This window comes from Molothrus aeneus, chromosome 11, assembly GCF_037042795.1.
Source record: "Molothrus aeneus isolate 106 chromosome 11, BPBGC_Maene_1.0, whole genome shotgun sequence".
Lineage (NCBI taxonomy): Eukaryota > Metazoa > Chordata > Aves > Passeriformes > Icteridae > Molothrus > Molothrus aeneus.
The window spans coordinates 18,983,630-19,011,534 of NC_089656.1; the positions used below are offsets into that span (position 1 = coordinate 18,983,630).

General features: G+C 50.0%; 1 protein-coding gene across 1 annotated transcript; it reads right to left on the bottom strand.

Annotated features, from left to right (window-relative positions):
• Window positions 1-21,098: 21,098 nt before the first annotated feature.
• IRF8 (interferon regulatory factor 8) lies at window positions 21,099-27,786 on the bottom strand. Its single transcript, XM_066557606.1, has 8 exons — window positions 27,613-27,786; window positions 25,733-25,916; window positions 24,694-24,782; window positions 24,196-24,307; window positions 23,876-23,923; window positions 22,852-23,238; window positions 22,171-22,286; window positions 21,099-21,269 (listed from the first exon to the last, which is right to left on the bottom strand). The coding sequence occupies exons 1-8, from the start codon at window positions 27,784-27,786 to the stop codon at window positions 21,099-21,101; spliced, it is 1,281 nt and encodes a 426-aa protein (XP_066413703.1).
• Window positions 27,787-27,905: the final 119 nt, after the last annotated feature.

The following is a 27,905-nucleotide window of genomic DNA, read 5'->3' on the forward strand; positions in this document are numbered from 1 at the left end:
GCAAAAAAGCCACAGCAAAGGGGTGGTGGAGGGGTTTTTTGCCATCTCCCAGTGATGCCTTGAGAAGGCTGAGACTGGGCAGAGTTACAGAATAAAGCAGGGATTTATTAAAAGGATCTCCTCAATGGATGCACCTTGGGCAGCACAAGAGCCCAGCAGGGCTGCACCCAAGGTGAACCAAAATGGTCCCAAAATGAACCCAGGATGAACCAAAATGGTCCCAAAATGAACCCAAGATGAACCAAAATGGTCCCAAAATGCCCGAGCGCTCCCGGGGTCTCTCCCTGGGATCAGTTCTGCTCCATTTGCATCTTGCAGTTCATTGTCCCATTCCAGCTTTAGCCCCTGCAGTCCCATCCTTGTTTTTCTCTCTCAGCCCACGGTGTTTGTGTTCCTGGGCTGAGATTTGGATCATTTGTCCTTGGTGCCCAGCTGGAGCAGGAATTGTTTTGTCTCCCTGCTCTGTGCACAGAGCTCACCATCCCATAATATGAAGCTCAGAATTACACACTAAAGCAGCACAGAATGTGAGAAATAGAAAAGCCAAAACCCGAGGCATCACCAGCCCCTAACTGAGCTATGGGAGGTGCTGATGGAGATCTGCTCCTGGTGTTGCAGAAGGCACCAGAAGGCCCAGCTGGGATTGTCACTGATGTCACAGCTGTGGGAATTTATGGCAGCAAAAACACGGAAAACTCGTGAAATCAGAAGTTTCAGGGTTTGGAGGAAGGGGCGGGGAGATGGTTCCCAGTGGAATGGCCTCTCCACTGAGCCCCTGAGGTTTTCCATGCTCTGAGCTGCAGAAAGCACATTCCAAAGGCCCTGTGGAGCTGCCTCCAGGCTGCCAGAACCTTCCCCCAATGGGATTTTCTCTGCTTTCCCCGCATTTTCTCTCAATAACACACATTTTGCCCATCTGGTTTTTGCAGGACCTTCCAGCAGGGAAAGAGCAGTGAGGATTTGGGGGAGTGATTTTCCACAGCCCTAAATCTTTCTCTGGAGAGGGGAGCTCTCCAAGGCAGGGCTGGATCCAGCCAGGAGCTCTGCCTGTGGAGGGATGGAGGATTGAATTCTTGATTTCAAGTCCTGGGGATTTAAATTCCCACCTTTTGAGGACCTGGAGCCACTTTGCTGCCTTCACATCCCTGGCAGAGACAGGGATCTCCCAGGAGAGGATTCCCCATCACCCTCTGAGGGGGCTGGATCTGCAGAACAGGGGCACCACCTCCAGTAACTGGGGTTGGTCCCCAGTTCCAGGTTCCTCCATCCCTCAGGACCATGGAAAGTCACACCTGCTCGTGTATTTATTTTTTTTGTCAATTTTTTTTCCCTCTAACAACGACCTGTGGTTTTCCCAGTGACTCAACACAGGCTCTCAGCAGCTCTGCCAGGCTCGTGCCAGACTCTGCTCTCAGTCAATCAGCCCTAATTAACACTGACTCTAATGGTTCTGTGCGTTCTTCCTGTTCAGACAGAATATTCCCACTGTTCACTTCCCAGGCTGTGCTTGTTGTTTCCAGCCAGATCTTTTCCCCCATGAAGGGGGAAATCCAGAAGGATTTGAAGCTCCTAATTTCAGAGATTTGCTTAGAAGTCATGTTTTTCACGCTGCTCTATTTATTACAAACAGAAAACCACATTTTTTTCCAAGCAAATACCAAGAATAAGCTGCTAAAAAAGAAATCAACACCCTGAACAAGTCCCTGTGATCTCAGCTCTGTGTTTTAGCAACACTGGAATTGAGATATTTGCATTTTGTAAAGGCGCGAGCAAAGTTTGTTAGCAGCAAAATAATTCCCAGGCTCCCTGTAAAACCCTCAGTACAAACATTCCCACTTCCAATGATCCAGAGGGTGGAATTTAAAGGAATCCACACAGAGAAACGTTTTTAGCCCCTGGAAGCACCAAGGAAATATTTAATACACGTGGAGGGAGGGGTTTGGCTGGGGAAGTGCAGCAGGGAATGTGGGATTCACGGCAGACATCAAGGAATGCACCAGGGGCTGTCCACAATGATCCACATAAACAGAGGGAAAACCCTCTGGATTTGTTATTGCTGAGCTTAATCCTGTCTGGAGGTGCCTGTGGAGGGTTTATGGGTTAGAGGGGGGATGATTTAAGGATTATCACAGCCTGGAAGGAGGGTAGTGTATCATTCATGGAATAATTTGGGTTGGAAATGGGCAAGTGTGGTTATTAATTGTTGTGGTGTTGTTGGGGTCTCTAGGACGAGGTGAGAGATGAGAATTGACTCCAAGTTCTTAGAGGGCTGATTTATTATATTATCATATGATATTATGGTGTTATGTTATATTATGTTATGTTATGTTATATTATGTTGTATTACATTACATTACATTACATTATATACTAAAACTATACTAAAGAAAGAAAGGGGACATCAGAAGGCCAGAAAAGAATGGTGATAAAAAACCCGTGAGTGACCAGAATCCTGACACAGCTGGACTGGGATTGGTCATTAAGTAAAAACAATTCACGTGGAACCAATCAAAGATGCACCTGTTGGTGAGCAACCTTCAAGCCACATTTCAAGCAATCAGATAATTATTGTTTCCATTTAGTTTCTGAGGTTTCTGAGGAGAAAAATCCTGGCAAAGTGATTTTTCATATAAAAATATCACAGTGACAGGCAAGGACACCTTCCCAGTGAATCTGAGACCCCACAGGTTTGCTGGGAGCAGCACAATGTCCCACCCAAGCTGCTGGAGAGGGTCCAGAGGCACCAGGGTGATCAGAGGGATGGAGCAGCCCTGCCCTGAGGAAAAGATGGGAGAGCTCAGCCTGGGAAAGGGAAGATTCAGGATGGTTTCATTGGGGCCTGAAGAGAACCCACAGGAAAGAGGAGAGGGAGACAGAAATAAGAGGGACTTTGGGCAAGAGCTGCAGTGACAGGAGAGGGGGAATGGCCTCACACTGAGGGGGCAGGGTTAGGTGGGATTTTGGGCAGGAATTCTTCCCTGGGATGGTGCTGAGGCCCTGGCACAGGTGCCCAGAGCAGCTGTGGCTGCCCCTGGATCCCTGGCAGTGCCCAAGGCCAGGCTGGATGTGGTTTGGAGCACCTGGGACAGTGGGAGCTGTCCCTGCCACGGCAGGGCTGGATTGAGGTGATATTTAAGATCCCTCCCATCCCAAACCAACCCACGGTTCATGATCCCGCTCCCAGTGCTGCTCTGGCTGTATCCCCACCCACCTCACCCTCAGACCCCCCTCCCTGGCCAAAAGCCACCCCAGAGCCATCCCGAGTGGCATCTCAGTGCCCCTTGGCGCCCCGCATCCCCCACCCCAGCAGCCCTCACGAGTCCTGGCCAGGAAAGCGGTCGGAAAATGAAAATGAACTTTCCCTCAGCAGCAGCAGCAGCAGAAACTCTGGGGTGAGGTTTGATTATTTTGGGTGGCAGCTGCAGCCAAGCAGAACCAGGCCTGGGCTGTCCCCACCTTCGAGCAGCACCCACTGTGCTCTCACCCCTCTCTAGCGTGGTTCCTGCCCGCCCTGCCTGGGGGGGCTTTTGCCGCTCAGCCCCAGCCCCAAACCCCACCAGCACCGTGCCCTGACTGCCCCCAGCACCCCCAGGAAGATCAAGCACCAGGCACGGCCTGAAAAAGTCTTTATTTCCTTATAAGCCCCATCATTTCAACTCAAATCTCAGGTTTTTTCCCCCCTCCACTGTGGCTTCTCTCACGCAAGGAGTCTTTTCTTGAGAAAGCCGTGGCTCAGGGGGGATTTTGGAGGGTGGGTGACCCGTGCTGAGCTGTCCCCACAGAGGGGTGGAATGGGGAAACGCTCCTGAGATGCTGCACCCAAAGGCTGAGCCAGTTTTGGAGAGATTTTTGAATTTTCTCTTCAGTTTTGCACTACCTTGCGGCTTCATGGGAGCTCCTCTTTGGGCACTGAGCATTTTCATTAAGGAACAAGAATCCTGTTTTTTTACAGCCCTTCCTCATCAGCCAAACGCAAAGGGAAGAAAGAAGATTATTACCCAGGAGACAACGAAAGTGGAGCCTTCCTAAATCTGGGCTCTGCAGCTCGTGGCTCCCTGCAAGAGCTGCAAAGAGCAGGGACAAAACCCCTGGGTGAGGATGGGATGAGGATGGGATGCTCCAATCCCAGGTCCTGGCAGGGTTCTGCTGCCCTGAGAGGCATCTCCAGCTCTGTTTGGGCCATACAAAATGAGATTCTGGGATTGGGAAAAGCCCCACAATCTCTGTAACCACCCCCTTCATGTTTCCTAATTGCCTTTCTGCAGGGGTTATTATTGAGTAATGCCTATTTGGGTGAAAAATTGCACCATAAACAGCCAACAGGGAAGGAAATAAATAATTGCTAATAAATGTCAAAGTGGATTAGCAAAGCAGAAAGGCCAAGGAAGAGCAAAATTTTTTTTTCTTTCTCTTTTTTTTTCTTTTTTATTTTTTTTTTTGGCTTGGAAAATAACTCCTTGCAAAGATTGGCTTTAATGAAAATTATTTCAGTGCCTTGCAGGGGAGTTAATGCTTTATAATTTCCTCAGAGTGGGTTAAAATCTGTCTGACTCCCCCACAGTCTGCAGCCAGCCTGGAAAAACAGCCTTTTCTTCTGTAAAACAAGAAAAAGGCATAAAAAATTGATGGATTCCTCCTGAACACACCAGAAGCTTGGAATATTGGATGCAAAGAGCTCAAGTGTTGAGAAAATTGGGAAATTTGTCAGGTTTAGTGACTCTCCAGGGTTTGAAATTTCACAAGATGATGTGCATCTCACTGATGTTTAGCAAAAAAATCAGCTTCCAGGTCCATTCAAAAGTGGGGGGGAATAGGATTGAAAGCCTTAAATAAAGTGTCAAACCAGATCTAAACGAGGAAAAAGTGAAATAACAAAGATGACAGTGCTGTTCCTTCACAGCCAGGCGGTGTTTGGGAGCTCTCTGTGCAGCCCCTTTCTGGAAGGAGACATCAGGTTTGCTTTGGCCACCACAAACCTTTGATTTAAAGACTCATTAACATCCCTGCAAAGCTGTGCTTGCCAGGCTGGCTGCTGGGAGCTCTAAAAGTGACTTACGGAGAAAGGAAAAATGGGAAAAATATGGAGAAACCCTCCCTCAGCTCTGCCCTTGGACCAGCAGCACCATCCCAGGGTGTCCCCCTTTGCCAGGCAGGGCAGGTTCCTCTGGCTGCTGCAACGATCTCAGGTTTTTAAGCTCAAAAAGCTGATTTTTTTAAAACCAGGATGCAGAGAAACAGCCCCATTTTGAGCTACTTCAGCACAAATCCCGGGCAATCCTTTTTTTCCCCCCTTTTCATTTTCTCCCCTTTCTGTGAGAAACTCATATTTCCCTGCTGTTGTAGTGAAGAAATAAAAACCACCAGAGAGCAGAGGATGCTGAAATGAATGGCCAACCCCTCTGTTATTCCTCGTGGCTCCCCTAACTCCTGCCAGCTCAACTTGTGGTTGAGATTACAGCGATAAATCACAAGCTTCTCTTTGAAATAACAGCTCTGATTTCACCCAGGGTGAGGAAGGAGAAGGAGAAGGAGCCAGGGGGGTTGTGCAAGGTGGGGGGACGGGGATGGGATGGATTCCCCTGGCCTTGGTGGGGAATACAGGGGGTCCCAAACAGATGGATGTGAAGGAACAGCGCTTTCATCTTTGTTGTTTCACTTTTTCCTCGTTTAGATCTGGTTTGACACTTTATTTAAGGCTTTCAATCCTATTCCCCCCCACTTTTGAATGGACCTGGAAGCTGATTTTTTTGCTAAACATCAGTGAGATGCACATCATCTTGTGAAATTTCAAACCCTGGAGAGTCGCTAAACCTGACAAATTTCTCAATTTTCTCAGCATTTGAGCTCTTTGCATCCAACATTCCAAGCTTCTGGTGTGCTCAGGGGGGTCCCACACCAAATTCCAGGCGTGTCCTCAGCTCGTGGGTCATGGGTGGAAATATCAGAGAGAGATTTTCATGCTGTCCTTGTGCAGGGATGGAGGTTTTGGGTGTCCTCATGGGCAGGATGGGGCTCAGCTGGAGTGTGCAGCGACACTGGGATGCTGGGCTGGACCCTCTGTATGAGGCAAAGGTGCCAAACCTGCAGATTTCTCCCAAAAAAACCCAAAACCTGTGGGTACAGCACAGCTTTTAGCACCTTTGGGCCCCAGAATGCAGCTGCCTGCGGGGGTGGTGACCCCACAAAGCAAACACAGGCAATGCCCGGAGGTGATGGGGAGACCCCCACTAAACCCATGCCCAGGAGGGCTCCCCCATTCCTCCAGCTGAGCCCCCCAAGCAGAAATAACCCCAAAGACACCCTCAGCTTTTCAGTTAACCCAGACTGAGTTTCGCCTCACGCTTTGGCATCTTCAGAAACTTTCAGCACACCCCTATTTTTACCCTGTCCCCTCAGCCCCAGCTGCTCTGGCTGGGAGACCCTCGCAGGACTGCTGTGGCCAGGCCAGGCGTTATTTTGGGGTGTTTTGAGCCGTGTCCAGCTGTGCTGGGCCAGGCTGGGTGAAGGAACGTGTGGTTTGAGCATCTGCGAGCGAGGCAGGCCAGGCAGGAGGAGCAGAAACGGCTCCAAGGGCTTTTTGGCCGTGGCCAGCAGCAAATGTGGAAGTGGCTCCTCAATCCTGGGCTCGGGGAGGGTTAAATAAAGAAAATGGTCGCTGGGACCGGTGGGTTTTGGTGCAGCTGAGCCCAGCCTCATCCTCAGGAGGGGGGAGATGGAGCAGCTCCGTGCCCAAACCCACCCGTGCTCCTGATGGGGCAGAGAGAGAGGACAAGAGGTTTCTCCTCTTCTGTGTCACCCCTGTATCTCCTCCTGCAGCTCCTGGCCATGCCACAGGGACCTCAGCATCGCTGTTGGATTGTCCAAGCCCTGGTGCAACCCTGGGTGCTGGAGTTGACTCCAATTTTGCTCTCCTGAGGGGCAGATCCACAACTCCCCAGAAGCCACGGCCCCAGCGCTTCCCTTTTCTCAGAATAAAGGGAGATGCTTCTCCAAGAGCAACAACAACGCTAAAAAAGAAACCACGGCCCCAAAAAAGGCAATGCTGGAACTTTTACTTTCCCTGTGCCTTTTGCTAAATTTCAGGTGGGATTTGGGAAGTTGCTGCAGGTTTGGCAGCTTTCGACTTCATGTTTTCACTTTTTAAAGCCTGCTGTGGTGGCTGAGATCTGCCTGCCTCTCCCACACTACCTTTGCCTGGAAATACCCTCTGAGACATGGAAAATAAAAAAAAAAACATCTCCAAAGGAGCCTCTGGTTCCTCTGATGGTCTCATCAGGGTCAATGGTGGGAGCAGGAGGCCGTGGGTCGGTAGGAGGCAGCTCTGATGCTGCTGGGGACATGAGCAGCTTCTCCAGAGGTGGTGGCCAAGGTGGTGGCGACTCCAGGTGTGGACATGGAGTGGCCACCTAACCTTGGAATGGTTTGGGTTGGAAGGGACCTTAAAGATCATCTCATTCCAACCCCTGCCATGAGCAGGGACAGCTCCCACTATCCAAGATGGCTCCAAGCCCCATCCAACCTGGCTTTAAACGCTTCCAGGAATCCAATCCTGGATGTGAATACCTCATCACCCCGCCTCTGTGGGGACATTGAGCCAGCCAGGATTTCACCCTCAGCCAGGCAATGTAGCTTGGATCCCAGCACCACCTTCACCATCACCCACACAGGGGAGGCCCATGAGCTCCTGAGTGAAGCCTCCACCCCAAAACTGGTCACCAGAGCTGTCCCATTCAAGCCCCACAATCTCAGCTGGCCATTCCCACCTGGACATCACTCCAGGCCGCGGCACGGAGCGTCCAAGCCTGCCCTGATCCCACCCCACAAAGCAGAGCTGAACTTTGGCCCACACCATGCCGGCTGCCCTTCCCCTCACCCTTCCCCTCACCCTTCCCACCCGGGGCTCGTCTTCAAAGCACACGGCTGAGGATTTATAAATAAAAGAAATAAATAAGGTCTTTTTTATGTTCAAATTTAGCCCCCGGCAGACAATGTGTCCGCGCGGTGAAAGACTCGGTTTCCTGTCTGTTTGTCGAGGCTCCTTAGAAGCTTCCTCTGCATAACAAACCCGGCCTGGAGGGCGGAAAGGGTAAGGACTGAGCTCTGAAACGTGAACAGAGGGATTGCACAACAGCCCTGGGCCAGGGGCAGCGTCCAGGCTCTGCCATCCAGCTGGATTTGAGGCTGAGGGTGCGGTGCCCACCTGCCCCGCGTGGCTGAAGATGCCCTGGCAGCATCAGCAGGGGGAGGCGCACACCCCAACCCAAAAATAGTCCTTGGGATCCACAAAATGACTCATTTGGTTTCTGGACCAAAAATATCTCCCTGCTCAAGGCTTGGGGCTGAAAGGAAAAGCCGGATGGAGTCTGTGCCTGACGGTGCTGGTGGATACTCGGCCTGGAGCAGGTTTGGGAGGCTGATCCCTGCTCTGGGAAGAGCAGAGCCAGAGCTGAGAATGATGATGCAGCGTTGTTCTTGTGGTATTTCTGGCCCAGCCAGAAGAGGGAAGTATCAGAAATCTCATGAGGCCTTTTGTGAGATTTCCAGCTCTTTTGCAAGCCCCCCTGAGGCCTGGATTCATCTCTGACCTGGTTTGCTCGCTCTTTTTTTGTTGTTTATTCCTATAAAACACCCTTTTGCCCTGAAGGGATGCTCAGTTCTGTCTTCTACCTCGGTGTAGATACAAGGATGTGGAAGGAGTACAAGGATTAATGTCCCATTCCACCCTGCAACCTCCTGCACCAAAACCAGTGGGGAATGAAAGGGACAAGGAGTCCATCAAAAGAGCAGGAAAAAGGAAATAAAGCAGGAAAAATAGCTTTTCCTCATTCCCTGGCATGCTCAATGTGGCAGAATAACCACTCCTCCCCAGCCCTGCAGCTTGTCTGACACAGCATTTATTGGTTAAGGGAAGTTTGGGATGCCAAAAAAAGCTCCTTCATTAAGGACTCTATTAAATGTGTCCCTTTCCGCAGGAATGTCCACAAGCTCAGCTCCTGCACCCATGCCCAGCAAGCTGGGGCTTCAGGGACATGGGATCCTGCAGCATTCCAGGGTCAGCCCAGGGCAATCCATATCCCACCATGGTTGGAACACCACCAAAAGTGTTTTGTGGAGCTCCCCTCCATAAAACACTTCTATTTCCTTCAGCTCCAAAGACTTGGACAAAATACCTTGGGGAATTTTTCTTTGAGAATTTGCTTTGCTCCAAGCCCCTTCCAAGAATGGAGCAAAACCTCCTGGGAGGAGGAAACATGACAATAAAATCATTTAGGTCAGATAAGATCTCTAAGATCATCAAGCCCAGACGTTTAACGAGCCAAGGCAGCCACAAATAAAGGTGACAAAGGAGAGGCTGAACCCCATTACAGGACACCAGCCAATCCACCCACAAGGAAAAGAGGTTTGGGAGCTCTCAGGGCTTTTCCCCCTTCAAGACCTTGCTCCAGCCCTGAGGGACACCAAACTAACAGGGGGTTTTAGGGCCAAGCCTGGCGCTGACAGGAAAGCAGCTCACGCCCCACTTCTCACCCGTAAATGTAAATGAGCCCCGAGACCACTCCTGCACCCACTCTGGCACTCATCACTTCTTCTGCCAGAATTTCTGCAAGGAAATTCCGATTTTTTAAAGCAGGGGCACCCCTGGGCTCAGCATCTCAGGAGCTGAGATCTCGCTAAGAGCAGATTATTAGTTCTCGGCAGAGGCCAAAGTCTGAACTCAAGGCTTGTTTTGTCACAGGGAATGGATCTCATCCAGGCTCATCCCAGCAGGAAAGGTCCTACTTAACTATTCAGGAAGCTTCAGTAGAATAAAATAAATATTTATGTTGTGAATTTTGTTCTTCTCTGCACATGGGTTTTGTGCACTGCAGCTCATTGGTTTAATTTTTTTTTTCTACTTGCTTTTGAAAATTTGGTCTCAAGCCAGAATTCCTATTAAATTCCAGACTCAGGAGGAGGCTGTAACACAAGCACATAATAAATGTCTGGAAAAGGAGAGGGGTTACAGGATGGGGAGGACTTTTTTCATCTGGTTTCAGTGAAACTCCAGGTTTCGCCTGTACAAAACTGAGAGCAGCTCTTGGTGTTGGGGGAAAGGAGCTGGGGAACTTTTTTTTGCAGCTCTGTGAATTCTCAAAGCTCAAGCACTTGCCTTTTGTAGGCAGTGGAGCTACCTCAGAACCAGATGAGATGATCACACCTGCAGACTCCGAGGCTGAAGCATGTGGTGGAAAGATTCTGGTTTTGGGGAGAATTGGCTCTGTCCCAAATCCAGCCTGAGAAAAGCTGATTGAATGCACAGGACAGCAGCTCTGGCTCTGCCAGCCTCCACTTGTGACCAAAAAAAACCACCCTAATAAAATAGCTAAAACAGCAGAAAAGTAAGGAACAGGAGAGCTACGATCAACTCACCACTATTTCTTATCTCAATAAAAAACAGAGGTGCGCTAAATCAGCTCAGATTGGGGTCACAGGTCCACGGGCCACCTCAGGCACGATTCCTGGAACTCTGGGGTTACCACATCGTGCCCAACTGACAGCTCAGGCTGGAGGTGAACCTTTACAGCAGGCCAATAAAAGGGAAAACAAACGTTACCATTCATTCCCATCCTCCTATTTTAAGATCTGGCCCTGCCCTGGAATCAGATCCCATCTCTGGCAGCACCTCAGCGTCCATCGGTGACACACAAATCAAGAGTGAATTATTAAATTCTCTGGGCTCCTTTCCAGCCTCACCTCTCCTGATGGCCCTGCAGGGCTGATAAGGAGCAGGATGTCTCACGGACTGGGCTGTGATGAATCAGCTCCTCCTGAACAGCTCCTGGTTGTTTGGAGATGAACAAATTCACCATGGGGCAAAGTGAGAACCAGCCTCAGGGTATTCAGCCTCTGGAAAGCGAACCTTCATGGGCAGGCAAAGATTTTCCTGCTCCTGGGGTTGGAGTTTCTGTGCAAAAATGCTCCAGAGACTCCAGGCATCGTTTATTGCCTTCCTTTCATTACTGACTTTAGAAAGAGGCTGCTACAAACTCCACCAGTTTCATAAAAATTACAGCGAAATCCCCAGTTTTCCACTGTTGTGCATAAATGTGTAAACTCTTCAAAAAGTGTTTAAACTCTTCAAAGTGTTTAAACTCTTCAAAATGTGTCTGTCCCATCCCTGGAAATGTCCAAGGCCAGGCTGGACAGGGCTTGGAGCACCCTGGGATGCTGGAAGGTGTCCCTGGCCATGGCAGGAGGTGGGATGAGCTTTAAAATGGCTTCCAACCCACACCTGTCTGGGATTCTGTGAGTAAGAACCAAAATCAGGAGACAGGACCAGAAATTACACAGTGGCACCTTTTCCTGCAGCAGCTCAAGAAGATGATGTCACTTTACCAGAAACACGGAATAATTTCTCATCAGGGCAAAACCCAAGGCCAGGTTTTGCTTTCACATCGAGACCTCTGCAGTTGCAAACTCACAGCAGGAAGAGTTCCAGGCCAAGTAAAATAATCTGGGACAGAAGGGATTATTAAAGGTCATCTAGTCCAAGCTAGATGGCCCAAAGGGCATCCAAATGGGATGGGTGCTGGCCAGCCAGCCTGGCCAGACATCTGCCTGCCACACAAAATCCTCCCTGGTACTCAAAAACCCTCCTGACACCTCTTGGCTTCATGACTCACCCTTACATCTTCACCCAGAAAAATCTGATGGGGGAAAATGAAGAAATTGTGCTTTTTCTAAGCCCTCCTTGAGCAGCAATTCCCCTGAGCCATCACTGCTCTGTATTTCATCAGAGGCACAGCCCTCAGCCTGAGAAGGTGGGAAAGGACGTCCCAGGGGATCCCAGGCCTGAGGGCTCACATGATCCTGCCCTGCTCCAGCTGGGACTCTGCTGTTTCTCCTGGGGGAGTTGCACCCTGTGACTTTGAGTGCCCGGCACAGCAAAGCTGTAAAACCCCCTCAGTTTCTCACAACCCACAGCAAGGTTAAAATTACCCCAGAATTTCCAGCCTCTTGTCGAGACTGAGAGTTCCCCACATCCACCCCGAGGGTGGGCACGGAGGGTTTGTTTCCCCCACCATTCAGCCTCATCTTGGTCTCCTGCCTGATCCCAGCCCCACGAAAAGGAGACCCAGCCCTGCCAGTGGCTGTGGGCAGGAAAGAGGAATCGAGCAGACAGCAGAGATGCTCCTCAGGAGGAACCCAGGAGAGAATGGGGCTGTGTCCTGCCCAGTAGGGTGGAGCCCCTCTCTCCTTTCTGATCCCATCCCCACATAATCCAGCTCTTTCTTGGCCATCATTCCACAGGGGTTGGTCCCCACAGCCATGGGCAGGTTGAGGGAATGAAGGTGTCCATGGAGCAGGGCTGTGCTGGGGGCTCTGACCCTCCATGCTGCAGACACAACCCACAGTCCAGGCTTCCCTCAGCCCTGCTTTTGGGTTCAGCTCAGCCACAATTGCTCCTTCCCCTCCCAGGGATCTGTTGGATGGTGTTGTGCAGGACCAGAGCTGGGCATTGGGCAGGGCAGGTGCTCACCCTTCTCCTGAGCTGCATCAGCGATGAACCTCCCTCCAACCACCACCCTTCTCTCACTTTCCCCCACCTTTTCCACCTCCTGCTCGGTGGTGAACCCCACAGACCACCTTCCCCACCTTCCCCACCACGAGCCTCCTTCCTGCAGGCTCTCCTTGCCCTTGCTGCTGACACCACAAGTGAAAGTTTCCCACTGATTTTTCCCTTCCTTGCCTCTCATGAAAGCAAGTGGTCCCTTCCCTTCTCCACCTGAAAAAGGGGGCTCTTCCCATCTCTCCTTGGAGCAGGTCTCCTCCAGACCTCACCATCTGCCCTAGGAAGGACAGGAGGTCACAATGGTCATGAGCATTTAGGAGCAAACAGAGAAAACCTGGGTTGGAGCAGCAAAGCAAATCAGCAAATTTGAAATATTTGGTGTTTTCACAAAAGAGGTGTCCAGACCCTCCTCCAAATCAAAACCAGACTGTGTTTCTGGTGCAGAGGTGTAAAAACATTCCCCAAAATTATCTCTCTTGCTATTTTCTGGCTGTGATCCCTCAGAAGAACAACCTGCTTTCTGCACCCTGCAGACCTGTCCATGAGCCAGATTTACCTCAGGGAGAAGTGGTTACTCCTCAAATACAGAACAGAAAGACACAGGCAGGGAATCGCTTGTTTCAAACCACTGTTGCTTCCACATCCCTCAGTCCTCCCTCTGACACCCAATAGAAGAAAAAGCAGAAACCATGGGATGCTGGAAATTGATATTATTGAAACTAATTCCTCCAAAAACCTAAAAATCTTGTTATTCTTTTGGGGTTTTGAGCCGCCTAGTTCAGTGGAAGTTATTCCAGCCTCTAGGGAGAGGTTGGAATGAGATGAGCTTTGAGGTCCCTTCCAACCCAAATCCTTCCATGTTTCTATGATTTGCATTTCTCTGAAAAACACCCAGCACGGAGTAAGGAGGTTTTACATAACCCATGTGAATTATTCTCTCAGCGAGAGCTGGAGCAACTCTTCTGAACACCCAACTACATTCACACATTGGGGTGAAAAAGAAGGAAAAGGAATATTTCTCCAGCTTGGAGTATTTTTTTTTTTTAACCACCACATTGCAAAGACCTCCTTGTGCAATGGCCTGAAATGCCCTTTTGCTTCTTCCCATTTCCATTTTTAGGGCTGAGACCAAATCCTTCTAAGGAAGAGCAGCAGAGGCCCAGGTTACCTGGTGGCTCTGGGTCACCCCAAAGACCCACACCAAAAATCTCAGGCTGATTTTTATGGCTGCTCAGTGCATCCGGGTGTTTCGTTATTACAAACAAATCACCCCAAATAAAAACATGTCAGAGCAGGACACAGCCCCTGAGCACATGCAGACTGAGGGGGAAGGGAGGGGATTTCAGCCTGGACGTGGTTTCAGGCTCGGTCTCATAACAAACCCAAAGTTCTGCACAAACATCACCGTGTTTCTCCCCGTCCCTGTGTTGCCTCTGCTGCTGGTGGAGCCTGTTCTCAGCACCTGGTGTCTGCTGTTCAGGCACCTGCAGAGGGACAGGGCACCTGTCAGAAGATGATTCTGAAAACTGAGTGGCTGTCACGTTTTCTGGGGTTTGGGACCTCCTTTCCTCTGCACGAGACCTTCCTGCAGCCAAGTCCTGCTTGAGGAATCCCTGCAGCTTCAGCCTCCTCACCCTCAGCTCTCCCCACCACCTCCTCTTCCTTCTTTTGATGGAGCTGAGGAGGTGCCTTTGGCCAATCCTTGTGCTGCCCCCACAGCTCTGACCTCATGGTTTGGCCCTTGAACCAAGTCCCACCATGCACCCAAACCAAAAGACAACTGAAAAGTGTCACATGAAACCGTGTCAAAAAACCAGACACAAAATGGGGCAAAACCCTTGAGATCCACCAAAGTCAACTCTGGATGGGTTTTCCTGACAGGTTTCCATCACAAATCATCATCCTTGGCCATAAAAACAGCCAAGGGGGTATAAATCCCTTTGGAAGAGGAGGTGGGAGCCTCCATGCAGCTTTCCTGCCTTCCTGAAGAGAAATCTGCTGCCAGAACCCATGAGGAGGTGGCTGGTCCCAGATTACAAGAGGATTCCATCACAAATCATCATCCTTGGCCATGAAACCACCCAAGGGGGTATAAATCCCTTTGGAAGAGGAGGTGGAGCTTTCCTGCCTTCCCAAGGAGACACCCTGCTGCCCATGAGCAGGGAGCTGCTCCCAGGTTACAACAAGTTTGCACCACAAATCATCATCCTTGGCCATAAACCCACCCAAGGGGGTATAAGCAGGATTTCTTTTCTTTGGAAAAGGAGGTGGGAGCCTCCATGGAGCTCTCCTGCCTTCCCAAGGTGACACCCTGCTGCCCATGAGGAGGGGGCTGCTCCCAGGTTACAGCAGGTTTCTGTCACAAATCATCATCCTTGGCCATGAAAACAGCCAAGGGGGTATAAATCCCTTTGGAAAAGCAAGGTGGGAGCCTCCATGGAGCATCTCATCCTGCTGCTGCCCATGAGGAGGGGGCTGCTCCCAGGTTACAACACACTGCAGGAAGAGCCCAGAGAAGCGGCTCTGGACAGGCTGCTGCGCCGAACGGGGGGCATTGAGCAATCAGACCAGTTGGAGAGGCTGGTGTCTAGAAATAAAAAGTGACTGTTTGTTTTCTAACGCCTGCAGAGGCGCCTGGGGGGGCCGGTTGGAGGAAGCAGCTGGAGCTGGTGGCTCTTGGATTCCCGAGCAGTTCAACTGTGAGCTGGGACCTGCCACTGCCTTGTGGTTGCAGAGCACTGGATGGAGATGCCTGCAGAGCTTTTCCTCTTTCTCCAGGTCGAGATGGGGTAAATCTCAGGATTTAGCTGGGACAAACCTCGCCTTCCTCCTCGCCAGCCCACCAAACTTGTTCTTCACACAAATTTGGCGCTAGGTAACTCCTCACGATGGGTTTCAGGCATGTGGGAGGGGTGGGTAGGCACTTCTTGTCCTCATGGATGCTGATTTCTTCTCTTGAAGCCACCGTCTGTGGTGTTTTTGGCATTTGGTGAGGGGCATCATTTGGTGAGGAGCATGTCCTGCATGCCCCTCACCAAACTCCAGAAATACATAATGAACAAGATTAATACAACCCAGGATATAACCCAGCCTGTTTTCTCCCAAGGAAAATGCTTCCCAGAGGCCCAGCTGCCTTCCAGCCACAAATCTCAGGAGTAAGGTTGGCTTTGGACCCAAATTACATCCCTGAGTCAGTCAGTAAGGAAAACATCAAGGGGCTGCAGTGTTGATTGCATCCTTTGCAGCACCCAGAAATCAAAATGTTCCTCTGCCATGGAGTAGACATCTTTAGGCTGGAAAATCTTAGAAAATTCCCCCAAATTTCCTGCCCTGGTCCACCCTTTCCTGCCAGATGTCAGGAGGATTTGGTAAGCACATGGCTCCTGCCCAAATATTCTTGAGGGAACCCAGTACGTCCTGCAAGTTAAGGTTTCCTTCGTGGAAACCAAGCTCCACTCTCCTTCCCATGTGGAACCTTTTGCTCCTGAAGGCAGGAGTTCAGCCTGGGCAGCTCCCAGAAACTCCCTTCCCATTCCCACAGGCCCTGCTGGGACACAAGGAGATATCCTGACATCAAGCAGGAGTTTGATGGTGCCGCTGCTCTGACTCCAAGTGTGGAAAAGCACCAAAAAAAAAGCAGCAAGGATTTTGGGGAGGGCAGTCCGAGCATCTCATTTGTGCTCCACTATCCTGCTACACCAGGAGGATGACTCAATGGAGGGGATGCAGGGGATAAACCACCCCCAGGGTTTGGGGACGGGGTCCTCAGCCAAAATCTTGGGCCACTCTTGGGACCTGGCAGCAGAAAAGCCACTGGCAGAGAGGAGCCCACAGTGGCACTGAGGTTTCACTTCGGGGAGGTGACAGAGAGGAACCCAAATGAACAGAAACCAACGAAAGTATTTGAGTCACCCAAAACCACCAAGGCAGGGCCCAGCTGCAGCAGCAGCGCCCTGGGGCTGCCCAGAGCCAGGCAAGGTGCAGGGATGGGTGCCCAGGATGCAGGCACTGCCTCTGGATTGGGGCTCTTCCAGAGCCCAGCAGCTGGGGATGGCAGTGCCCCTTCCTGCCTGGCTTGCAGGAAAAGGTGAGAGACGTGCAGGAAATTCCTTCTGGAATCCCACAAAGGCCACGGTGACTCTGGGCCAGAGCACCCCTGTGTGAGATCACTGCACTTACCTGGAAATCTGTGCTGGAACATCAGCCCTGGAGGCTTCCTCATGATGGATTGCAGGATGGGGAAACCCAGCTCAGGCCTAAAAATTCCATAAAAAACCCAAAAATTCCATTAAAAAACCCAAGAAATTCCCCATAAAATCCATAACAATCCATTTAAATTTCCATTTAAATTTCCATTTAAGTTTCCATTAAAAATTCTAAAAAAATTCCACAAAAAATTTCCAAAAAATTCCATTAAAATTCCGAAATAATTTAAAAAAAAAATTTCCATTAAAATCCAAAATAAATTCCATTAAAATATTAAAAATTATTTTAAAATTCCATTAAAATTTATTGAAAAGTAAAAAATAAAAAAATTCATTAAAAATGGAACAAAAAATCCTCAATAAATTCAGTTTAATAATGCTAAACAATTCAATAAAAATTAAAAATAAAAATTAAAAGCCCTGAAAAATTCCCAAAAAGTCCCATAAAAACCCAGAAAAAATCCATTAAATTCCATAAAAAATTTAAACAAAAAAACCCATTAAAAATCCATTAAAATTCCACTAAAAATCACATGCCCACCTCATTACCCTTCCTGCATCCCACTGGCTCCTTCCCAGTCCCTCCTTAACCACCAGGTATTTCCTCTTGGTAACCTCTGTGGGATGGAGGCCATGGTGCTGGTTAAGGTCCAAAACTGAGCTGTGGGCTCTGAGACAGCACCAAAAATAACCAGAGCAGCACAAGGCACCTCAGCTCCCCACGGGGTGGGAATTGAAAGAGCCCTGGGCAGGAGCAGGTGGCTCCAGGCGGGCACCAGTGCTGGTTTCTGAGGAAGGACTTGGCCCTGCACATCTGGGGAAACCACGAGCGGGTTTCTGGTGTCCCAGGCTCCAGCCCCTCATGAGTTGTTCCAGCACAGCCCACAGAGGGTGCCTTGGACCCAGCTCCACCCTGCCAGGCCCACAGGTGATGCCTCAGGTTTTGGCTTTTCTATTTTTCAAATTCTGTGCTGCTTTAGTGTGTGGGTCTGGGTTCACATCAGGGGATGCTGAGCTCTGTGCACAGAGCAGGGAGACAAAACAATTCCTGCTCCAGCTGGGCACCAAGGACAAATGATCCAAATCTCAGCCCAGGAACACAAACACCGTGGGCTGAGAGAGAAAAACAAGGATGGGACTGCAGGGGCTAAAGCTGGAATGGGACAATGAACTGCAAGATGCAAATGGAGCAGAACTGATCCAAGGGAGAGACCCTGGGAGCGCTCGTGCATTTTGGGACTATTTTGGTTCATCTTGGGTTCATTTTGGGACCATTTTGGTCCATCTTGGGTTCATTTTGGGACCATTTTGGTTCACCTTGGGTGCAGCCCTGCTGGGCTCTTGTGCTGCCCAAGGTGGATCCATTGAGGAGATGCTTTTAATAAATCCCTGCTTTATTCTTTAGCTCTGCCCAGCCTCTGTTCCAGGTCAGCCTTCCCAAGGCATCACAGGAGGTGAGGCTTCCTCCACCCCCTGAGGGAGCAACCAGGGCTGGAGCAGGATTAAAGCCCGTGGGATGCTCAGGAGGAGCAGAGAAAGGCTGAGCAGTGCTCACAGTGCCCCTGCAGGTGCCATCCCCACCCCAGTGGCACAGCATCCCACAGGAGCTTACAGGAGTTGGGGTCCCCTTGGCCTTTAGGATCCTGGTGCATCCCAAAAACTCTCGGTGTGCAGCCAGTTCTCCTCACAAGCCCCAAATCCAGGTGCTGCAATGCCTGCAGAGGCACAAGGGCACAGGCAGGACCATGAGCATCCCACCACCAGGGCTGCGGCCAGCATGGAGGAATTCCCTCAATCTTCACGCTTGATCACAAAGTTCCAGCTGGTTCTCCCATCCCAGAACCCTGAGAAATGTGGATGGAGCAGTGTCCTGGATTCTGCTGGGATGGAGCTCATTTTATTCTCAGTATTGTCATTCAGTGACATTTTCTTCTCAGGAATTGCCATTCAATTGTACTGTGCATCAGCTGCTCTCCTTCACTTTTACTCCTCTCTCCCTTTCATTACAATTACTATACTTGATATTTTTATAATTAGAATCCCTGAACGGTTTGTGCTGGAAGGGACCTTAAAGTTCAACTCATTCCACCCCCTGCCATGGGCAGGGACACCTTCCACTGCCCCAGACTGCTCCAAGCACCATCAAACCTTGCCTTGAGTATTTCCAGGGATCCAGGGGCAGCCACAGATTCTCTGGGCACCCTGTGCCAGGGCCTGCCCACCCTCATAGGGAAGAATTCCTTCCCCAAGTAAAGAATTTCTTCCAGATATTAAACTGTTCTCAGTCCACAGGGCTTTTCTTTCCAACTCCCCTCCCTCTGAAAGGGCACCAGGGAGTGAGGGATTACACCTGGGATTACACCACAAGAGGACAGTGGGGAAATGCTCCCATTTCTCATGGGAAAAGGAAAAGAGGAAGTTTTTGGACACAAGCATAAAAAATCGTCCCCACCCCATGACCTCAAAGCATCACACCCAGCTCAGTGCCGTGGCAGATGAGCAGGGACACATCCTCTTCCTCCTCCTCCCTGGAATGAAGGCTCTCCAAGTGATCCCATTTCCCTGCCTCCATTGCATTACAGCATTTTGACTCATTTCATTCTGCCTGGAGATGAATCCAGGAAAAGGAAGGAGGTGACAGAGGCTTAACACAGACCCCACCACAGGTAAAAACCAAATTAGGGGCAAGTCAGAGGTCCCGGACTCCCCCCAAGCAGCTCTGAGCCACCACCCATTCCACCCAAAAACCACATTGCAAGAGAAATACAAAATATAGCACTTTAATTGCAGGGAGATATAAAAATTTACCCAACAAATTAACAAACCTCAGGCATACAATAAATAGGCAGCTTTGGTGGCACGCACACATGTGCAGCCCTGCTCTGGGAGGCACCAGCAGCTCCCCAGAGCTGGGGGCACACACAGAGGCTGTGAAAATGAGGATTTACACATGGATGACGCTGCCTGGACACGCCTGGGAGAGCCCCACACGTGTGTTTGGGAGGGCGAAGCCAAGCTATTCACACTACGCCGCAACCTTGAAAAATTAAAGTTCTGTGTATTTATATATAAACTCTGGCTCTGGTCAGGAAAAATTAAGATTCCCAAGTTTTCATCTTCAGTATTTACATATAGAATCTCTGCATGGGTTCCCAAATTTCAATCCACTTTGGTGTGAAAGAGAAACACATAAATCTCACAGCAAAAAAAAAAAAAAAAAAAAGAAAGAGGAATTTCAGGAGTTCTCTTTGGGAGGTACACCCTGCCTTCCACCAGCAGGACTCTTTGAAGGGGGAAAGCTGATTCCTGGATATAATTTCCTAAATTTGAGCATTCTAAGGCTTTTCCAAGAGTCACCTCCTATCGAATTGCTGCTCTCAGCAAGGTCTGAGCTGCAGATTGTTGGGGCAGGTGGTTACAGCTGCTGGTTTTTGGTTCTGCCTGACTGGCCATTAACAAAGGCAACACAAAGCAAAGCCAGCCCTGACCTTCCTGCACAGCTTGGATGTTCCCCAGCCATGAGCTACAGACAGTCCTGGGAAAAGTCACTTTTATCCTAAATTCTTTACAGGACAAACACTGAACATCCAACCTGTTTGCTCATGGCAATTTTCACCACTGGATTTATACAGACTCCGCGCTGGAAACAGCAAAGAACAAAACCCAACTTTCCAGAAAATAAAGAAAAAAAATAGGAAAAAAAAAAAAAAAGAAAAAAGAAAGGAAAAAATCAGAGGAAAATAAAAAAATTAAAATAATAAGAAGAAAATTAAAAAATTAAAATAATAAGAAAATTTTTAAAAAGAATAAAAAATAAAATAAGAAAATAAAAAACAATAAAATAAGAAGAAAATAAAAAACAATAAAATAAGAAGAAAATAAAAAATAAAATAAGATAAAAAAATAAAATGAGAAGAAAAAAATAAAATGAGAAGAAAATAAAAAATAAAATAAGAAGAAAATAAAAAAATAAAATAAGAAAAAAATAAAATAAGAAAAATAAGAAAATTAAAAAATAAAATAAGAAGAAAATAAAAAAATAAAATAAGAAAAAAAATAAAATAAGAAAAATAAGAAAATTAAAAAATAAAATAAGAAGAAAATAAAAAAATAAGAAGAAAATAAAAAAATAAAATAAGAAGAAAATAAAAAATAAGAATTAAAAAAATAAGAAGAAAATAAAAAAATAAAATAAGAAGAAAATAAAAAAATAAGAATTAAAAAAATAAGAAGAAAATAAAAAAATAAGAAGAAAATAAGGACACTTGTTAGTGTCACTTTTTAGGACATTTAGGCCCTGGTGGGAGCAGTCTGGGTGTGGCCAGGCCAGCCCAGCAGGCTCACACTGCAATCTGCTGGCTCTCCCTGAAGAGGGGCCGGGGTGTGCAGATGTCCTGGAAGATGCGGTAGCCCTGCTCGTGCTGGGGCTCCTCAGCCATGGGCAGCATGGGGCTGGAGCTGCAGCTCTTGCCAGCCTCATCCACCGCCTGCCTCAGGTGCAGCTGCTCCACCTGGGACAAAGCACAAAGGGCAGGGATTGAGTGAGGAGTGAACTCTTGGGGCATCTCTGCTGCTCCAGCCACGCAGCAGAGCACAGGGGGCCAGGTCCTGCCAGGAGAGCAGGTCTGGCTCTCCACAAGCAGCCCCAGGAATAAAGGAGCAGCCCCAGGAGCTCCTGCCAGCAGGGATATTGAGGTGCAAGGACAGGCTGGGGGTGTCCCAGCGCGTCCAGAGTGATCCACCGGGGCAGACATCCAGGACATCAAGAGCTGACGAGGTCAGGAGCTGTGCAGGAGGCACAGGACCAGCCTCTGATCTCATAAAATCCCCACAGGAGCTCACAGACTGCTGGGTCTCTGCTTGCTCAAGAGGGGATGCCACACCCTCCCTGTGCCCTCCGTGTCACATCCCTGCTGCCAGAGGCTCCAGAAACCCTGTCCTGAGCCTTTTCAAGCCTACAACTGCTGCAGCTTCTCCAAGGAGAAGCTTCTGACCAGAGCCATGAGGACTGACCCCACATCCCACCCCCTTCCAAGATCTCCCAACCCCACTGCTCTCAATCACAGCTGTTGACCACATCACTGACTGATCTAAAATCCACCACTCCAGGGATTTACTTCCCCATTTCCCACAGGAAAAGGCAGAAGTCCCAGTGCCAATGCAGGATCAGGAGGAAGAGGAAAGATTTCCCTGCAGTTCACAAAACTCGTGCCCTTAGGGAGCTTCATTTGCAAACCCAGCTCTGGGAATTTGATAATCAGCAGCCCAAGCACCTCTCAGGAGGCTGTGGAAAAGCACCACAGCACTTCCACGCCAATCCAGGCACCCAAATGCCCCGTGGCTGCAGGGGTGGGGCTCTGCCGGCAGAATTCCCTCCCTGCCTGGTCCCCTTTTCCTCCCAGCCCCCCGTACCTGGACAAGGATGAGTTTACACCTCAGGGGCACCGCATCTGGGAACTCCTCCCCGAAGCACAGCATGACCCTGCTGTCAGGGAAGCGGCCCTGGTTGTTGTAGTACTGCTGCAGCTCTGCAAGGACACAGGAAAACTGGGAATTTGCCCTCCAGGGGCTTCGTGACACATCCCTGGGATCAAACACCCTGCAAGGAAGCTGGGGGTTCAAGCAAAGCCCTCAGTCTGGAATTTGCCACATGACCCCAAACACCCCATTATGCTTTCCTAGGTCTGGTAGTGTCATCTGCTCACCCTTGGGAACCCAGCAGGGAGGGATTCAAAGTGTGCAAGGAAAAAGGGTTCCACCCTTTCAACCCCACCACGGGGCTCAAGGGGGTCTCACACTGGGTTTAAGCTCCAGAAACCCTTTGTGCATTGTCCCAAAGCTTTGGGATCCCAGAATTACCTCAGCTTTTCCAGGGAGCTTCTGGCCAGAGTCGTATCCCTGTTCTCCCATCCCCTCCTCAAGGTCTCCCCACCCCAAAACTGCTGCCACGCAGGACTGTCCACCACATCTGCTGGCTGACCATCCTCAACCACCCCCCAACGCAGGGATTTACTTCCCACAGGAAAGAGCAGAAAATCCCAACATCAAAAAAAAAAAAAAAAAAAATTAAAAAATCAGCAGGCTCCTACAAACCTCGGAAGAACAAATTGGTGTCAAAGATCTTCACCACGTCCTCCCGGTCCAGCTTGTTGGGCCTGTCCTTGTAGGCCATGGTGTTGCCGCTCCAGAAGACCCTGCCCTGGCAGAGCCTCTTGATGAAGATGCCCTGCTTGTTGCTGTGCAGGAGGACACCCCTCTCCAGGTGGCCAAAGAGCTTCCTGGTGATCTGCTTCTGGCGCTCGTTCTGGATGGCGTCGGCCGAGGGGAACCGCACGTGCTCCAGGGCATCGGGGGCGTAGAGCTTCTCCCCATGGCCCGAGGGCTGCCCCAGGGAGATCCTGCAGCCCTCAGAGCACGAGGTGCTGACGTGGCCCACCAGCCTCCCGCTGTAGTAGAAGCTGATCACCATCTGGGAATAACCTGGGAGGTGAGGGACGTGGGGGTCTCATCAGGGAAGGGACGTGTCCAAATCCCAAATCTCCTGGGATGGCTCCCTCTTGGTGGAAGGACATCTCCAGGGCTGGCCAGCAAGTGAGAGCTCCCAATATTACAGGATTGGTGCTGGAAGGGATCTCTGGAAACCACCCAGTCCAAACCCCCTGCCCAGGTAGAGTCACCTGGAGCAGGTGACACAGGAGCAAATCCAGGTGGGGTTTGTTCCATGAATTCCTCTCTGAATGTCTCCAGGGAGGGAAATTCCACAAGTCCCCTCTGACACCCTCCATGGGAAGCTTTTCCTCATGTTGAGGCGGAACTTCTGGTGGTTTAGTTTCAAACCCATTGAACCTCTCTCCCTCCTGCCTTTGCTCCACACTCCCCCCACGCCATGAGCAGATTCCCCCATCCCAAAGGCTGCCTGATCCCCCCATGCCAAGCAGCTGCTCTCCTCCCCCATGCCACCAGGCAGGATTCACCCCAGCATGGCAATGTGGACAATCAGGAGGGTGCAGCACCTCCTAAACCCAAAGCAAAGCCTCCCTGAAGGTGGGGGACAGAGTCAGAGCCACCTCCTGCCACCACAGAGAGGGGCACCTGCTGGCCAGGTGAGGAGCCTTACCTGAGTGATACTGCTCGTAGCTGGAGTACCCATTCATCAGGGGCAATGCTGTGGGCACAGAAAGCCAAGCTGAGCCTGCATTCCCAAATCCCAATCCCCCAGTTCCCCCCACCACCCCCCCTCATTTTCTGCCCCAGTTTTCCCAGCTCCCACATGGGAAATGCCAGCAAAAAGCTCCCAGCTGGATTTCTTCATGAGTACTTCAAACATTCTTAATAAGGAAGATAAAACACACAATGGGGAGCAGTTCATTCCCACACGGGAAGATTTTTCCTGCCCCAAAACCCTCCCAAACACCACACAAGCTGTTGGCTGCTTACCAGGGCTGGGCTGCTGCACCCACCAGTCGGGTATTGGGGGGTTCCTGCAGGTCTCCTGGGGGGGTGAGGGGCTCCTCTTGATGATGCCCAGGTACTCATCCACACAGGAGGGCTGTGGGACAGCAGACACCGGGATCAGAGCAGGTTTGGTGCCTCCAGCGAGGCCCTTGGAGCACTCAGGGAGGGCCCAAATGGCAATTGTGGGCTTGGAAAGACCAAGTCTGGTTGTACATCTGAATAAGACCCTCAAGAGCTACAGAGGGCTAGCAGGCAGGTGTGACAAGGCTAAGCAGGGGCTCAGAGCTGTGACACACCCATCCCCAGTGAAGGCCTCTCCCAGCTGGATGCACAAGGAAAGCAGGAGCTGGCGCTGCCTCACCTGAAGGAGCTGCAAGCCCAACCCTGCAGCTCTGCAGAGGCAATTTGGGGAAGGCAGCGCTTTCCCAAAGCTGACAGCTTGAGCCAAGCCCTGCCCCTGCAGCCAGGGTGAGGCCTCACCTCTTTGATGAGGTCCTCGATGGCAGAGGAGCTGCAGTCCATGTCGGTGACATCGTTCAGGCTGCTCCCGTTGGCCACCCCTGCTTTGCCTGGAGGGAGGGAGAGGAGGGGCTGCAGTCAGAACACCCACACTGGCCAAGCCCAGCTCATCCTGAAGGGTTTTGGACACCTCTCACCCAGTGAAAGTGGTGAAAGCAGGAACCACAGCAGAGCCATGTGACAGCACCTTGGAGAGGCTCACAGCCCCTCCAGAGCTGCTTTTTTGGGGCCAAAAATCACTTTACAACTCATCTCCCCCCTGCACAGGGACCAGCAGCAAGAAAAATCAAAAGCCTGGCTGGTGACAGAGACAGAGCTGGAGCAGGGGAGAGGGTTTGGGGGTTTTTTTGAGCACCCCAGAGACTGGGGCTAGGGCTGCTGCTTCTCTTTTTTCCACCAGCCACCCCAGGGCAGTGGTGCTGCTGGTGGGAACCTGCAGTGCCATTTGCATAGTGGCAGCACAGCCCCTGTGTGAACAGGCTGGGGGGGACAGAGATGCTAAAGGCAGATTTCCTGACTGCAAAATCATGCTTTTTTTTTTTTTGCAAGTTTTTAACTTAAAGGACAAAGCACACAGGCTCCCCTAACCACAAATAGTTATAGTTAGTGTGAGCTGAGCCACACCAGACATCAGAGCAGCTCTCTGCAAAATTGCTCCTCCAGCAAGAAAAGGGATTTATTGCAGCTCCCCACCATCCTCGCAGGGCAGGGGTTGGGAGGAAAAGAAAAGGTTGAGGCTCATGTCCCTCCTCCAGGCAGGGAAGGTGGAATTTGCCCCTACAACATCCTCAGGGGATGGGAGCTCCCACGAAGCTGCAGCTGTCCCCTATTTCCTAGGGGTTTAAGGGGTTAAACAACCCAAGCCTGGCCTTTGTCCTCCCCTCCCTGCCACCCCAAGGGACACCTGCAGAGCAGGACAAGCACAGAGCACAGGGAGCCGTGCTGAGGTGCAGGGCTGTGCTCTCGGGATGGACCCTCAGTCCCTTCCTGGGGAACTCACACTTCTGCTCCTCCTCTGGCACGATCCTGTAGACCTTGTAGGGCTCGGAGATGTCCAGCTGGGACCTGTCTGTCACCTCCTCAAAGTCAGGGCTCTTGTTCAGGGCACAGCGGAGCCGCGTCTTCCACGTGGCCGGCTCAGCTTTGTCACCCTCCTTGAACTTGCCCTTGAAAACAGCCCAGGCCTGAAGCAAACAATGAGAAAAAAAAAAAAAAAAAAAACCTAAGAAAATCCTCCCTGTGAGCCCTACAAAGCCTCTCAGGGAGGAAGAGCTGGGGTTGCAGAGAGCATTTTGCATCTTGCACCCTCTCGAGCATCCCTTGGGGATTTGCTGTTTCACTCCTAGACTGCAGCCACCTGCACGGCCACCACACCTGGGCAGGGTTTGGGGTGCAGAGCAGCACTACCTGCCTCAGAAATGCAGGAAAGGCTTCTAAAAGCCAGGTTTGCAAAGAGCAGAGATCAAAATCATCACTTGGGGGTTCACTTCTGCACCTAATGGTCAGGAGCGTGAGGAATCGCTGCTCAAAAATCAAAATAAACCTCATTGCCCAGCTCCTGACTAATAAGTTAATAAATAAATAAACTGGTTTCCCCAAGATCAGAATATAATCTGTGTTTTTAGTAGAAGAACATATTTTACCATTGAATAAAAACATTACATATTTTTTAAAATATACATTTTGATTTCTTTTATAGATATTTCTATATTTTCAGAGGGCTGAGCTCAAGGCTGTCCTCATAGCTCAGTGCTCCCAAACCAGTTCTTACTGAAATTAAAGGACAGATACATGCAAGTGGGGTCAGAGGGAAGGAGATTCCTGGGGAAGACCTGAACTTTTTGCTTCAGGATGGAATTTTCCCATTTTTTCCAAAACTGGAAACCCCCGCTTCCGTGAAATTTTTCCTTCCCACCTACAAAGTCCTTTGAGTTTGTTTTTTTTTAATAAACCCAGCATTTTATCATGCATTTTATCATCAAGCTCATCAGCATTTTACCAAGAGAAGCTGATGAGAAGTTTAGAGCAGGTCAAAAGCTGCTTCTCACATCACACCTGGATTCAAACACACTGAAAGCAAACTTAAAACTGGTCCTAAATTTTGATGAAAAGGAATAAATCATGAAAAAAAAAAAAAAAAAGCCAGGAGACCAACTCCAGCATCTCCTGCAAGGGTTAAAGATGTAAAACCCAGAGACAGCGTGGCCATGTCCCACAAAGGGACAAAACCAGCAGCACAGAGCCCAGGAACTCTCAGAATCTCTGCTGCTCAGAGTGACTCTGAGATATGTACAGGCTTCTTTTTCCCAGCCCAGCTGTCAAAGAAGGAGTCAGGATTTTTCTGTTCTCGTTCTCAGGGTTGTTTATTATTTCTTATCTATGACATTCTTTCTCTGACCTGCTGAGGTCTGTCTGGCAGGTCGGGTTGAGGCACACTGGTGTTATCTTTTATACTAAAAACAACCTGTACATTATTCACCATAACTTCCCAATACCTATCATCTATGTTAGACAGTGAGCTTCTACCTTAAACCAATCCAAAGGTGTCTCCACAGCAGAAGATGGAGGCCAAGAAGAAGAAGGACAGGACACACCCAGGTTCCTCCATCTTGCCTCCTGAACCCCCATTCTAAAAACCTCAAAAATCTATTTTTCACCCCATGATAAATTCACCATCATTCTACTTAAACCCTCTTGCCTTGTAATCCTTCATATAAAGGTTGGTAATTGTTTCTCCATGGGTCAAGATCAAAGGCTCAGGGGTCTCGGCTCTGTGCCAGGGTCTCTGAGCCCCCTGGGCAGGGTCTCAAGCCCTCCAGGGCAGCCAGAGGAGCATCCTGGGCTCCAACAAGGAACCACCAAGAAAAAGACATTCCCTACCTTGAAAATGGAAGCATCCACCTCCTGGTTGTAGTCCTGCTTGCCAGCGTGCTTCCAGGGGATGCGGAACATGGACTTGTCCTCGTTCTCCCAGATGAGCCCCGCGTAGAGCTCGCTGTCGATCTGCTCGATCAGCCACTGCCGCAGCCGCCGCCCGCCGTTCCTGTCACACATCCTGCACGGGCAAAATCCACCTTTTACCACGGGCTTTTGGCAAATGTTAAAGTGAATGTTATGTGTGCTGTGTTAGGAAGTTATGCTGTGTCGGTTTTCTTGAATAGCGCGTTAAATGT

What these genes read in the sequence shown, in the direction of transcription:
- IRF8 (XM_066557606.1), bottom strand. Translation starts at nt 27,786, where the DNA reads ATGTGTGACAGGAACGGCGGGCGGCGGCTGCGGCAGTGGCTGATCGAG. An exon ending in GCCAGAGGAGGAGCAGAAGT is followed by an intron (nt 24,783 to 25,732) that starts GTGAGTTCCCCA and finishes CCCTCCCTCCAG; the next exon opens with GCAAAGCAGGGGTGGCCAAC. An exon ending in CACCAATTTGTTCTTCCGAG is followed by an intron (nt 22,287 to 22,851) that starts GTTTGTAGGAGC and finishes GTGTCCTTGCAG; the next exon opens with AGCTGCAGCAGTACTACAAC.